Source organism: Canariomyces notabilis (assembly GCF_033297395.1).
Source record: "Canariomyces notabilis strain CBS 508.74 unplaced genomic scaffold N656scaffold_33, whole genome shotgun sequence".
Classification (NCBI taxonomy): domain Eukaryota; kingdom Fungi; phylum Ascomycota; class Sordariomycetes; order Sordariales; family Chaetomiaceae; genus Canariomyces; species Canariomyces notabilis.
Genome location: NW_027041855.1, coordinates 15,162 through 27,603, shown reverse-complemented (window position 1 = coordinate 27,603; position 12,442 = coordinate 15,162). Strand labels below are relative to the sequence as shown.

General features: G+C 54.5%; 5 protein-coding genes across 5 annotated transcripts; 3 read left to right on the top strand and 2 right to left on the bottom strand.

Annotated features, from left to right (window-relative positions):
- Nucleotides 1-370: 370 nt before the first annotated feature.
- On the top strand, nt 371-3,372 carry N656DRAFT_801879 (glycosyltransferase family 1 protein; the record flags this gene model as incomplete). The annotated part of the gene is made up of 6 exons (XM_064818184.1): nt 371-560; nt 633-1,359; nt 1,453-1,610; nt 1,688-2,051; nt 2,116-2,466; nt 2,538-3,372. 6 exons carry the CDS (start codon nt 371-373, stop codon nt 3,370-3,372), a joined length of 2,625 nt encoding a protein of 874 aa, XP_064665817.1.
- Nucleotides 3,373-3,505: 133 nt separating this feature from the next.
- Nucleotides 3,506-4,668, bottom strand: N656DRAFT_801878 (uncharacterized protein; the record flags this gene model as incomplete). Its single annotated transcript, XM_064818183.1, has 2 exons — nt 3,506-3,732; nt 4,254-4,668. 2 exons carry the CDS (start codon nt 4,666-4,668, stop codon nt 3,506-3,508), a joined length of 642 nt encoding a protein of 213 aa, XP_064665816.1.
- Nucleotides 4,669-7,317: 2,649 nt separating this feature from the next.
- N656DRAFT_433896 (uncharacterized protein) lies at nt 7,318-8,574 on the top strand. Its single transcript, XM_064809638.1, has one exon. It carries the CDS (start codon nt 7,409-7,411, stop codon nt 8,261-8,263), a length of 855 nt encoding a protein of 284 aa, XP_064665815.1. The 5' UTR covers nt 7,318-7,408; the 3' UTR covers nt 8,264-8,574.
- On the bottom strand, nt 8,475-9,854 carry N656DRAFT_433924 (uncharacterized protein). Its single transcript, XM_064809639.1, has 2 exons — nt 9,665-9,854; nt 8,475-9,602 (listed from the first exon to the last, which is right to left on the bottom strand). Exon 2 carries the CDS (start codon nt 9,565-9,567, stop codon nt 8,686-8,688), a length of 882 nt encoding a protein of 293 aa, XP_064665814.1. The 5' UTR covers nt 9,568-9,602; nt 9,665-9,854; the 3' UTR covers nt 8,475-8,685.
- Nucleotides 9,855-11,561: 1,707 nt separating this feature from the next.
- Nucleotides 11,562-12,166, top strand: N656DRAFT_801874 (uncharacterized protein; the record flags this gene model as incomplete). Its single annotated transcript, XM_064818182.1, has 2 exons — nt 11,562-11,722; nt 11,779-12,166. The coding sequence occupies 2 exons, from the start codon at nt 11,562-11,564 to the stop codon at nt 12,164-12,166; spliced, it is 549 nt and encodes a 182-aa protein (XP_064665813.1).
- Nucleotides 12,167-12,442: the final 276 nt, after the last annotated feature.

Here is a 12,442-nt window from a genome sequence, read left to right as displayed (position 1 = left end):
CGGCAGTGCAGACTGCAGGGTTTTCCTACCTGACGGTCCTAGGCCCGATAATTTTAGCCAGGCAGTTTTCCCCTAATTCCCCATGATGGCTCCATCGTCAATTCATATCGCCGTCGGGTCTGGCGAATCCGTACGGATAGACGTTGATGGCTTAGGTTGTCATACACCACCCTCAAAACCAGCCGACTTCTCGTCTACCACTGCGTCTTTGGATTTCCCGCATGCTGTTCTTTTATACTTTTCCTTTTACAGGATTCCTTGCCCGCCCTCCACTTCGCCCCAGAGGCTTACTATCCAACCTCCCAGTTGATCGTTTCGCCATTCCCAAAGAAGAGCCTCCTTCTCCTTTTCAGGGGGACACATTACTGTGATGGAAGAAAAACGGCACACCATACGATATGAATTGCCAGCTGAAGATGTTCAGCCACTCCAAAGTCCGGGGGCAACCAGCACGCATACTTGGGGCACCGACAGCGCCGAAAAGTCACGAGGCGCCGCCGACCCAGGTTATCAGGAAGGTCATGTCTACGAACTCATGGGAAGCAGCGTGAAAGTTGGCGGTAAGTCCAGGTACCCTCTTCTTACCTCGGGCATGGAGAGCGCGAGTGGCTAACCGGCACATGCACCGACAGACGATGGGCGCGTGGAAATCGATTGCGAATCAAAGCTTGCAAGAGCCGTCAGCCTCATGTACCGTCCGCCCCCCGTGTACGGCGAGAAACAAGTGATTGAGCACTCCGAGTCCAATCCGGAAGATCGGCACCCTCCGCCAGGTTACGAGGAAAGCATTGGACAAGCCACGCAGCATCCAAAACTCAATGTCCTAATCCAGGTCGTTGGTAGCAGAGGTGACGTCCAGCCTTTCATTGCACTCGGGAACGAGATCCGGAGACTTGGCTTCCGGGTCCGTCTCGCTACGCACGACATGTTCGAGAAGTTTGTCCGAGATTCTGGCTTGGAATTCTATCCCATCGGCGGTGACCCTGTCGCACTGATGGCTTACATGGTCAAGAACCCGGGCCTCATCCCCAGTTTCCAGAGTCTCCGAGCAGCCGAGATCCAGCAAAAACGTGATATGGTGGAGGAGATGCTCGAAGGCTTCTGGCATGCCTGTTTCCGGCCAGACCCCGTCACCAACGCCCCTTTCGTGGCCGATGCCATCATCGCCAACCCGCCTGCCTTCGCACACGTGCACTGTGCCCAGGCGCTCGGGGTCCCGTTACACATGATGTTTACCATGCCGTGGACAAGCACCAGCGCATTTCCCCATCCGCTGGCCAATCTCAGCAACTACACCGGCAGTCAGTCTGCCGCGAACTACGCGTCCTATGCCATAGTGGAGTATTTAACATGGCAAGGGTATGTATGGGTTGCATGACGGTGCAAGTATCGGTCAAACCGACCCTACGGAACCTTATAATAAAGGACGATTGAGGCTAATGTGTGATACAGCTTGGGCGATGTCATTAACAGGTGGCGAAGCACGCTCGACCTGGAAAACGTAGCCATGTTCGACGGCCCGTTGCTGGTGGAAAGGCTACGCATTCCTTTCACATACTGTTGGTCACCAGCCTTGGTTGCCAAACCCGCTGACTGGGGCGCGCATATTGGTGAGAACACTAATTCCTAACCCAATGACCAATGTGTTGCGGTCGCCAAAGCTGATCAAAGCTCGGCATGTGCAAAGATGTCTGTGGATTCTTTTTCCGAAACCCACCGGACTACTCGCCGCCTGAAGACCTCGCGCGCTTCTTGTCAGCCGGTCCGCCACCCGTATACATCGGATTTGGCAGCATTGTGCTTGACAACCCGCAACGCGTCATTCAGATCGTCCTCGACGCTGTCCGTGGAGCGCGTGTCCGGGCCATCATCTCGAAGGGATGGTCTAACTTGGCGGGGCCGGCCAGCGAAGACATATACTGGATCGGGGACTGTCCCCACGAATGGCTCTTTGCCAATGTTGCTGCCGTTGTCCATCATGGTGGCGCAGGCACGACGGCCTGTGGCTTGAAACACGGAGTGCCGACGGTCGTTGTTCCATTCTTCGGAGAGTAAGTGGCAGAGGGAGTTTTCAAAGCCATGCGATAGTCTACCAGTACCTAACCTTTGCGACAGCCAGCGCTTCTGGGGCGAAATGGTCGCCAACGCCGGCGCCGGACCGAAGCCAATTCCTTCAAAGCAACTAGACTCGCAGAGGCTGGCCGAGGGCATCGCGTACTGTCTGACACCGCAAGCACGGTCCGCGGCCCAGTCCATCGCGGAGCAGATGAAGTCCGAGCAGGGTGTCCAAGCCGCTGCACAGTCATGGCTCCGTCAATTGCCTAAGCAAAGTCTGCGATGCGACCTCCTTCCCGGCCAGACTGCGGCGTGGGTCTACAAAGAAGGAAAGAAATCCATCAAGCTATCCAAGATTGCCGCAGAAGAGCTCCTGTCTCGTAAAATGATCGACGCCAAGCGACTGGAAAAGTAAGATGGACCCATCCCCAGTCATTGCATGCCAGCTTTCCATGCAAATGCTGACGCATGAGCTTCTGCAGTTATCAAAGTAAGCCGATGGCCATCGAAGTGACGCGATGGGACCCAATAACCGGTGGCGCCTCTGCCGTCATGGCTACCGCAGTCGACATGGCTGATTCAATCACCGGCATGGTGACCCACCCGGTGGATGAGTACCGACACGAACAACGAAGGCGCGAGCGAGAGCGAAAGAGAGAACTAACCAGGCAGGGCACGCATCAAAATAGTCCCGAGGTAGATGGACGCTCCAGCCCAACAGAATCACATGCGTCAGGGGCCTCATCGACGGATGATTTCGGGAAGCGAAATCCACGCTCCATGGCCGGCACAGTTGCGGGGGCGTCTGCCAAGAGCATCGGCATGCTGGCGCCAACAGCGGCGAAAGGGATGCTAGTCGATTTCCCCCTTGCCATTACAGAAGGCATGAAGACCGTCCCCCAGCACTTTGGGACCAAGGTCCGTCACCACGGTCCAGTCACGGACGCGAAGAGCGGCGCAGCCGTTGCTGGCAAGACATTTGTGTGGGGTTTTGTGGATGGCCTGAGCGACCTGGTGATGGAGCCCATCCGAGGTGCGAGCCACGACGGCGCGTTAGGGGCCGTCAAAGGCATGGGGAAAGGAGCCGTCAGTCTCGTGGCCAAAAGCGGGGCCGGCATGTTTGGGCTGTTCGCCTATCCCAGCGCCGGTATCGCGAAGAGCCTCAGGACGGCCGTATACAGCCGCACGAGGAAGGTGCTTGCCAAGGCCAAGCATGCTGAGGGACAATGGCTGATGAGCAATGGTTTGCCCCAGGGGTTTACTGGGGAGGACTTGGTTAATAAGTTCCGGGAGCTTCGAGAGGGTAGATCTAAGTGAGTTGAGGCGAGGAGCGGAGCCCTTGTTGGAAGGTTGTCAATGGCTACATGTACTAGTATTGAATCCACAGCAATGTAATACGATCCAGAGGCAGTAGATAGGTAGCCAGCCACCTGGAGCAGCGCGGCACAGATTAGATGTAGTCCCACAAGACATAATCTCCAGGCTTTGGCTTGACCCTCCCCTCAGCTAGTTCTGCATTGTCTTTCACAAAACGCCGCACCGAGTCGTAGTCGCGGCATGTGTACATGCGCGACATGTCTCCTACCACGTCTCCTTCCATGCCAAGCCACATGTAGGGCAGAATGCCCATATCCGAGGTGCACATCAGACGCCGGCGGAGGTACTCAACACAGTGATCTAAGAGCAGAAAGTTAGACCACCGCTTCTTATCTGATTGTGACTGCACCACATTCAGGCGTAGCGATGATGTGATGATGTGTAACATCGAATGCAAACACATGGAGTCATACGTACCGACATGCAGTTCTCTATTTTGAGTTGGTACCGCTTTGATCATGTCCCCGTCATATTCGAGTGTGTAGTTGTATTGGAAATAGGAGAAGCGTCGGATAAGATTCTATTAGGATCGACATTGTCATTAACAAAACCTCTTCTCCTTCTAGCGTTCGGGACGGGGAGCAAAAAGCGCCTACCAGACAATGTAGTTGGTGGGTTACTTCGAGCCTTACTGGGTGTCCAACGAGGCCTTTCTCAGGGCTGTCCCAATATGCATGCCTCTTTGGGTCGAGGCCTGCTTTCTCAGCCTGTTCTTTAGGTAGCAACAAAAATCCGGCGTCTGTTCCATCTGCCAAGTCAATTCTCCGTTGCTTTGACTTCAGCGGTGTCCGAGTCGTCATGGTAGAATGCATGATACCCACCAAGCTGTGTCAGCTCACGCCAGGCGGCCTCGGTCTCTGGCGAGTTGTGTTTCCGGTAGATGTTATCCTCACGGTCGTAAAACGGCGAATAAATTCTTTCTGGTCTCAAGGCAAGCGAAATGTTGTTGAAGAACGGCGGAATGCCTTCGGGAGGCTCGAACACACTCAGGCTGTTGTGGCTGGGACAAGATGGCACCGACCGAGAAACTATGAGGATGCTTATAGCATTGGTGCATAGGATCGAGGCGACTAGGACTAGTACCCATTGTGTGGTACTCGGCTGCGAGTTTCGGCTGGTGTCAGGGGTGTATTCTCGTTCTTCTACGCCATGTTCAACATCACATTCACCAAGAAGCGTTGCTGACGATGAGGCGCCATCGTTGATATCAGAGTATCTCGTTGAAGAGCGTGCCATGTTTCTGAGTCAGCTTATGAAAAAGAACAGATGAGGGCCCCTCGTTAAGAGAAACGAAGCGCCTTGGTAGACCATGCTGTTGCTTTCATAGTTCCTAAGACCAATCGGCCAGGCTCGGGTAGACATTAATCACCCACCTTCAAGAGCCATACCGGTCGGTAGATTCTGAGCCGTTAGACACGTCAGCCTAATTTGATGAAATGCTCCTTGTTGACATCCTACCCTCGAAGGCCTCGGTATATAACTGGGTCAACTCGTAGTCGTATGATGACGCGCGGCCGTACGGCATGACTACCTACCTGATATTAGGATGTTACTAGAGGTAGTTGCTCCGACCACATACCGGCCAGGCTCCGTTTGACACAGACCACCTGCCTTCAACAACCAAACGGTATGTCGGTATATTGGTTAGAGACGTCAGCCAAATTTCATAATATCTTCTGTTTCTACATCCCACCTTCGGGACTCCATGTCGGCATATTGCCAGGTTAACTCACCAGTCACATTGTGGCGCGCGGTTGAGCAACATGTTTGCACTGGAACGTCGGTACATGTAGCTAGAGCTTGGTAGGGACGGAGAGGGGGGGGGGTTGGGGTGGGCGTATAGGAACGACAAAAGCGTATAAGAACGAGGAAAGCGGCAAGGGCTTCAATTAGACCTTGTTTGAAAGGATTGGCAAACACGGCTCCCATGTAATATAACCGAACTCCCGAGTCTGCAGGTACCCATACCGATAGTAGTGTAGATAGTACATCTGCCGTAGACAGTTCAAAGAGGCCGAAGTGCCAACGGAAGTGATAGCCCGACGGCAGCATGGGACAGTGTTCATTCGCCTGATACTTCATTATCAACGGATTATAATCGATCATAGGTGGCCACAAGATCTATAAAATACCGAGCAAGGACCTACCAAATGGTCAAGCCGTTTCCCGTCGACCTTTCAACTCCAGGTTGCATCCAGGCCGCTTGTTCATATTCCAGTCTTCAATTTCATCTCACAAGTCTGAAATCTCTACATCAGTGAAATGCGGAAGACGACAATTTTAACCATAGCAGCGTTTGTGGCCGCTGGATTGGCTCTGCCCAAGCCAGCTCCAACGCCTGCTGCAGGTAAGTTGCCGTCTGAGTCTGAGTTTTGAAGGCACGTCTGAGTCTGACCAGCCGAACTTGAACTATTCCTTAGCTTTCTATTTTCTGGCCCCCAGCCCCTGCAGTACTCCTCAGACTGCATCCGCAGCAAAGGGGAAGAGAGATCCCGCTGCAGGTATGTCAGCCAGCATGTTCCGAGTTCTGATGCTGAATCTAAAACCAACATTCCTTAGCTTTCTACTTTCCCCCGCCCGGATCCCCATGCGGCAACAACGGGTTTGTCAAGGGCGACAGGGACATTGTCCAGGTGGAGAACAAGTAGCCCGTGGGGCTGTGATATTGCCCGTAGGATTCCTTCAGGAATCCGAACTGTCTTTACAGTTTACCCCTGTTCGCTGGGTACTTTACTATGCGCTCGAGCGCCTGATATCATGATGAGTCGGCTTCAGGATTATGTGTTGGGTCAAGGTTTACCGAGCGCGATGGGTGAAAAAGCAGGAGGCTCAGAAGACTCACAAGGAGAACGAGATTTATTGCGTATCTAGTAGTTCTAGTGAGCCTACGACTCAACTAGCTATATATGGCTCTGTGCCCTGCAACTGCTCTGACCTGCTCATCAACTCCCCTTCCTTTACAAGATTGCTGCCCTCACCGCACCTCGTATCCATCTCGACAGCAGGCGAAGCTCTACTCGTTGTTGTCAGCAGGGAGAGCTCTCATCAAGGCCTGGGCCTGCTAAAGAGCGTCGTCCTTTATACTTGGTGTCTTGAACGAAGATTGTCACTTTCCTTTTAAAGAGCGTCATCCAGTAGCTCAGGATCCTTGTTCGGTGTTCACCATAGAGTCACCTGGACTTTGTCATTGGCTTAAGGGGTAACAATAAACGCAGTAGCAGGGTTAGGGTTTAATATAGCATCCCTTGAATCCCTGTCACTGGGCAAGCGGCTATCATCAAAGTCTGGATCCCCCGCCTCGGTAAGGGTACCGAGGGCCAAGAGGTTGCAGCCCTAGCAAATCTGGGGTAGAGATGCCGACGCGACTAGCCTAGCTCTGCGGAGTCGACGTCCGAGATCACATGAGCAAATCCTGCACATGGACGAGACAGGCCCCTCTCCAAGGGGAATTATGATTTCCTTTCTCTCGTATTCGATCGAGGCCAGTACTGCAGCCCGGGACAATCCAGCGACGTCGCCACGAAAGTCGTTGGTTCTGACGGGATCCGTTCCCACCTGATTCTGTTAGCGAGCGACAACTGTAAAGCGGGAAACAGGCCTCAGAAGCCGTCATTTGGGCCGCCTGCCACTTGCCTCGGCAGCGCTGCAACGCGGCCTCCTCTCTCCAGCCAGCCGGTCGGCCCGCGCGAATCCCCAGGCGTGGTCTTTTGCAGCCCGCTTCCGCTTCCGCACCGCAGGCGACGGGCGACTTTGACAAGATTGAACTAATTCGTCTAAAACTCGCCGACGGCATTGATTAACCGATCTTCAAAGTGGAGCAAGCAAACCCGTTGTGGTCCCGCGTAACTGTGCCGGCAGCCCAACAGCTCGGGTTTGGGATCACAGCCTAAATACAAACGCTCCACAATTCGATCACGACGACAGCAACGTTAACCCAAAAATATACCCAAAAAAATATCACTGTGCCACAGCATCCATGGTCGGTCTTTACGAGGCCGGGCACGACCCTTTCGCGGCCTACAGCGGCTACGAATACCCCAACTTCCCGGCACACCACGACCATGACGAGCTCGAGCTGGACACGGGAGTCCACTTCGCCGCCTCATCCTCCTCGCCCGAGGATCATGATATGCAGGTGACATCGGCGACGGAGCCGCACTTTCCCGGCCTCGCACTGCATAAGCCCCTTGTTGCACCCCCGTACCTCGCAACATCCCAGCCGTTCCTCCCGAACCACCCACATGCACATGCAACCGACGACGACAATGCCAACTTCCAGGTCGACTACACAAGCCTGCTTGGGCCTGGGCCTGGGCCAAACCACTCCAATCATGTCCAAAACCCGGCCATGGTTGGCACCAGCACCAGCACTGGCAACGAACTTGAAGTCAACATCAACGAACTTGAACCTCTCGGCGCAGGCGCAGACGCAAACATCATACGCGCCTTGCAGTCCTCCCTGCGACAAACGGCACGCGAACGCGACGAGGCGCGCATGCAGCTGGCGACGGCGCAGAACGAGCTGTACGCGGCGCGGCAGGTGGGCAAGCGGCTGCGCGCCGAGCGCGACGAGTACCGCGCGCAGGCCGAGTTTCTGGGTCGGGAGCGCGTCAAGGCGCGCGAGACCGAGAAGCGCCTGCGCCGCGAGCGCGACGAGGCCCGGCTCAAGAGCGCCTTACATGTAGCCGCCGCGGGCACCGCCACAACGACGGCGGCTAGTAGTCATGCCTTGAAGGGCAAGGGCGGCAAGGGTAGCGGAATGGGTGGTGGTGTGGCCAAGGGGTTGGGCGTCGTCCTGGGGCGCGCAGGGGGGGAGAGTCCGCCCTTGTGAGTAATAGGTACTGCGAGAGAATGAGCGGGTTGTGTAGGTTGGGTTGGAGGTTGATATTGTCTTTTTGGCGTTGATTGGTGCATCTCTACGTTTAAAGGCGGGTTTGTATGGCGCATGGACTGATCTTGGGTGCTTACCTACCTTATCTTGTACGATCAAGGTGTATTTGGTGCATAAACAATATGGAGGACATGTTGTAAGGTGAAAGGGGCAGCGCACACTGTCGAGAAGAGGACCATACCGCACTACAAAACTGCATTTTGGAAGGTGCTCCTCTTGAAGTTCAACATGATGGACCTAGGCTACTGACTTAAGGTCCGTAATATACCCTACCCTGAACCATCTGACCAACCGTCATACCAATTCCCCAGCAAAACCGGACAATGCCATCGCGACCCCCTATCCATCCCATCTGACCTTGACTACGGGAAAAGGCTAGTCAAAACACTCCCATAATCCCTGTACGACAACCCCATCTTCTCAATATCATAATCGTTCCAGTACCCTCCCCCAGCCAGCGCGCTCCGCTGATTCCACGCAGCGAACCTAGTCCTCGCCTGCGCCGCGCTCGTCCCGAACGACGGCTTTGAGTCGTTAATCACCCACACGAGCGGTACAACCTTCATGCCCAGGTTGTTCTGCCAGCCGGCCGGGTCGTTCGACGCCCCGCCATCGTAGCACTGCAGGTACACCCTGTCCAGAATCCACTCTGCCGCTCCCAGGCCGCTATTGACCTGATTCTTGACATTCCGCCAGAAGTTTATATTGGTATACGGAGCAATCGTGTACTTGTACCCGACGCGGGCGAGCATTTTGGCAAACGCCACGGTGCTGGCTACATCATAGATGGACTCGTCGTCGTTGTTGACGGCGTCGAGGGTCCACGCCTCGCGGAGCGCGGCAAAGTTGCGGTAGAGCGGGGTGTCGGCTCCCGGGCCGGGGCTGGCCATGAGGTTGCGGATGTTTTGAGCGTTCATGGAGATCTCGAGTCTGTTCACGCCCGTGTCGTTGCCGGTTTTGAATGAGCGCACTTTCGCCGCGAGCGCGTCGCCGCCCACGTATGCACCCCCTGATGCGACGAGCACGTCCTTGCTCCCGGGCGTGTTGGAGTAGTACATGATGGAGCCGTTGCCGAGCACGCCGACGCCAAACATGATGAGCGTGTTGAAGCCGGATGTGCGGAGCGCGGTCGTGTTGGATTTCATGACATCTTTGAAGAGGAAGATGCTGCGTATGCCCTGGGCGAGAACATGGCGCAGGAGGATATGGAGAAGCAGGGCTCGGAGGAAACCGCGAGATCTCATGTTGCGGATGGTATGAGGTATGAGAAAACGGGACACTGCAAGAATCGGCTTTCTTGGTGACTTTGGGTAATCCAATCGCACCACAAGAGTCTCTTACCTGGCTAGCTATTTAGCCCGTGGGTTTCTGCTAGGGCTCCAGACTCCAACAAGATGTCCCTCCTCTCATGCCAAGCACTGTCGGTTGTTACTTGTCATACCGGAATAGATAATCACTAGTAATGACTCGGGGATGCCTGGTAGCTAAGGTAGTCCAATAATGGGCAGAATGGCAGGAATGACCTGCCGATAGATATTGTTCCCATGGCTAAAGGGAACATGTCTACCCTGCAACGCCCGGCTCGGCATTCGGTACATCTCAACTCGAAATCGTCTAGGTACACTTATTGCCAACAGGGCAGCGGATTGGATAAATTGGATCCGTAATGGAACACACCGGTGCAGCCATAAGACGAGGGCTTAGGTCTCCGTCAGGAGTGATGAAACAAGTTTGCACATGCGGAGTAGCTGCCCAAGGAATCGAATAGTAGCACAGAAGTGAGAGATGGATAGAGAAACACAAAAACTGAGAGAGGGACAAAGAAACCGAAGAAGATCACAGAGCAGCGAGATCCTGCCTACCCAAAGCAGCAGGAGTAGCAAGTGGTGCGACGTGTACTGGTCTGGATCGATAAGTGTAGGTTCTTCGAGTCAGAATGCCAGCGATCGGATCTAGAACACTTCTCAGAAGAGTTCAAGTTCCTCGGTCTCGGAGGAATTTTGCCAGTGATGAGCTCTCAGAGAGGGGGGGGAGGGTTTTATACTGGCGCTAAGCAGTATGGCCGGGTTAGACGTTCCTTCCTTTGGGGGCATTCATGTCGGAGAACGGCAAGAGCGGAGCGGCCCCTCGATGGGGAGTGTACACTGCAAACTTACGATGCTGCCTGTCCTCGCCACAGGCTCACAATTTACATCCCGAATGTTCTGAAATCTACATCCCGCGGAAGCATAGTAGGGCGCAGACACTAGAACTATCCCCGGATTAAACGGACAGCAAACAACAAAGGGGGTGCGAGCAAATTAGGACGTTGGAGGTTTGAGGGATAACGATACCGCGCATGCTGCAGTGGGAACACTGGAATCAGTGGACTGTACTGTCCTTGCAACAGAGTGTTCTTGCTTACCTAGTCTTGGCTATCTGAGAGTGATGATAACTTTTGGCCCCATCCTCTGTAGTTTTGGGTTTTGGTATGTACACTTCCGCCAAACGAGCGCCGTAGTTAGACGCAACAGGCAAATCAGCGCTTGCGCTGGGCCACTCAAACTGTCATGCCACAGCACATGCATCCGCGCCAGCGGCCAAGGACAGGAGGCCTCGTCAAGCTGGAACGGCAAGCTGAAACGGCGAGATGAAGGCAAACTCAAACGGCAGTGCAGCACTGTCCCTCTTCCGAGCCGTATGACTCGACTTCCATTTGCGGAGCATTGGAATTGTACACTGTCGAGGTCAGGCTCATCAGCCGAAATGTCACCCGTCTTGGAGTCTTGGACACAATGGACGCTCAGGTTAGCGCCACCAACTGCGCACATGACCATTGTACTCATTTGCTAGGCTATCTGGCAAGCTCACAAAACAACCACGGACGTGGAGGCGCAAAACAGGACCGAGTTCCCAACGGCTCCGGAAGACTTACTCGGAGCCGCGCAAGCGGTATGCTGCGACGGGACACTGGCGCGACCTGGAAGAAGCCTTGATGCTTGCCAGGGTGGCTCTTGAGTCTCCCCACATACAGACGGATGCCGGGTTCGACTTGCAGTACCAGATCGCGATCCTACTATGGTCAAAGTACCAGAATACCAAGGTCACGAGGGATCTGTGAAACGCCCTCGAGGCCTCGAAGCGATCCGTTTCCATCCTCCCCGCGAGCCACCCCCGCCGCAGTCAACGGCTGAAGGAACATCTGAGAGCTTTGAAGGAATTTTCATGTGGGATTCACGACCTGTCAGAACTCCAGCAGATGCTCGAGCATATTGAAGACCTCTTTGACAACTCAGTGGATGCCACAGATATGTGGACCAAGGCCAATCGCCAGCTGGTTACGGACTGTCTCAGCAGGAAGTACGAGATTTCAGGGAAACCACTTTACCTCCGGGAACTTGCCCTACATGCCATGGCATGGTGGGGGGCCAGTACCGACCCTTCTGCCGCCTCCCCAGAAGAACCGACTCTGGCAGGGTTCCAGGTGTTGCCGCCATTCATCGAAACAGTATCAAGACTCGTCATGGCCCGATAGGAGACAGTAGCGCCATTCAGATCAGCAACGCCTTACACCGGGAGTACAATGTACGGGCGGCAGCACTTGACCCGCGAAGTGCTCTGGTCGAACTAGCCCGAGACGTCGAGATCAACGTAGAGTTTGTGGTCATCTTCCCGCAAGAACAAAATAAAGAGGATGAATATATGAAGGAATGTGAGGAGCGGTTCGAGTTTGCCAAGTCCATCGGCGCCACGACCGTTCAAATACGCACCAAGTTTCCGTGGGTGAGAATCATCGAGGATGACGAACCATTCCCAGCCCAGCCTACGCCCGATGGAAGGCTCGTTTCACCAGAACAGAGATAAAGAATATAGCGGCGTCTACAGATGCCGGCAAGCAGGATCGGCCCCACAGTCCAAGTCCCCCATATAAGGGCCCCGGGCTGACACAGTGTCCCAACCCGGATTTTTATGAACAGCGAGGAGCGAATGTGAGGCGTGTGTTGAATCTAGCCCAGGACTTGCGACAGCGTATCTCGTGCAGGGTCAGATAGAGGCTTTAGACGAGGCCGTCGACCTTGCAGCGGAAGCAGTCCGTCTCTCAGAATCCGATGAATTCGAAGCCGCCAACTTGCTGTTCAA

Excerpts from the sequence above, each read along its gene's own strand:
- N656DRAFT_433896 (XM_064809638.1), top strand. The coding sequence starts at position 7,409 with ATGGTCGGTCTTTACGAGGCCGGGCACGACCCTTTCGCGGCCTACAGC.
- N656DRAFT_433924 (XM_064809639.1), bottom strand. The coding sequence starts at position 9,567 with ATGAGATCTCGCGGTTTCCTCCGAGCCCTGCTTCTCCATATCCTCCTG.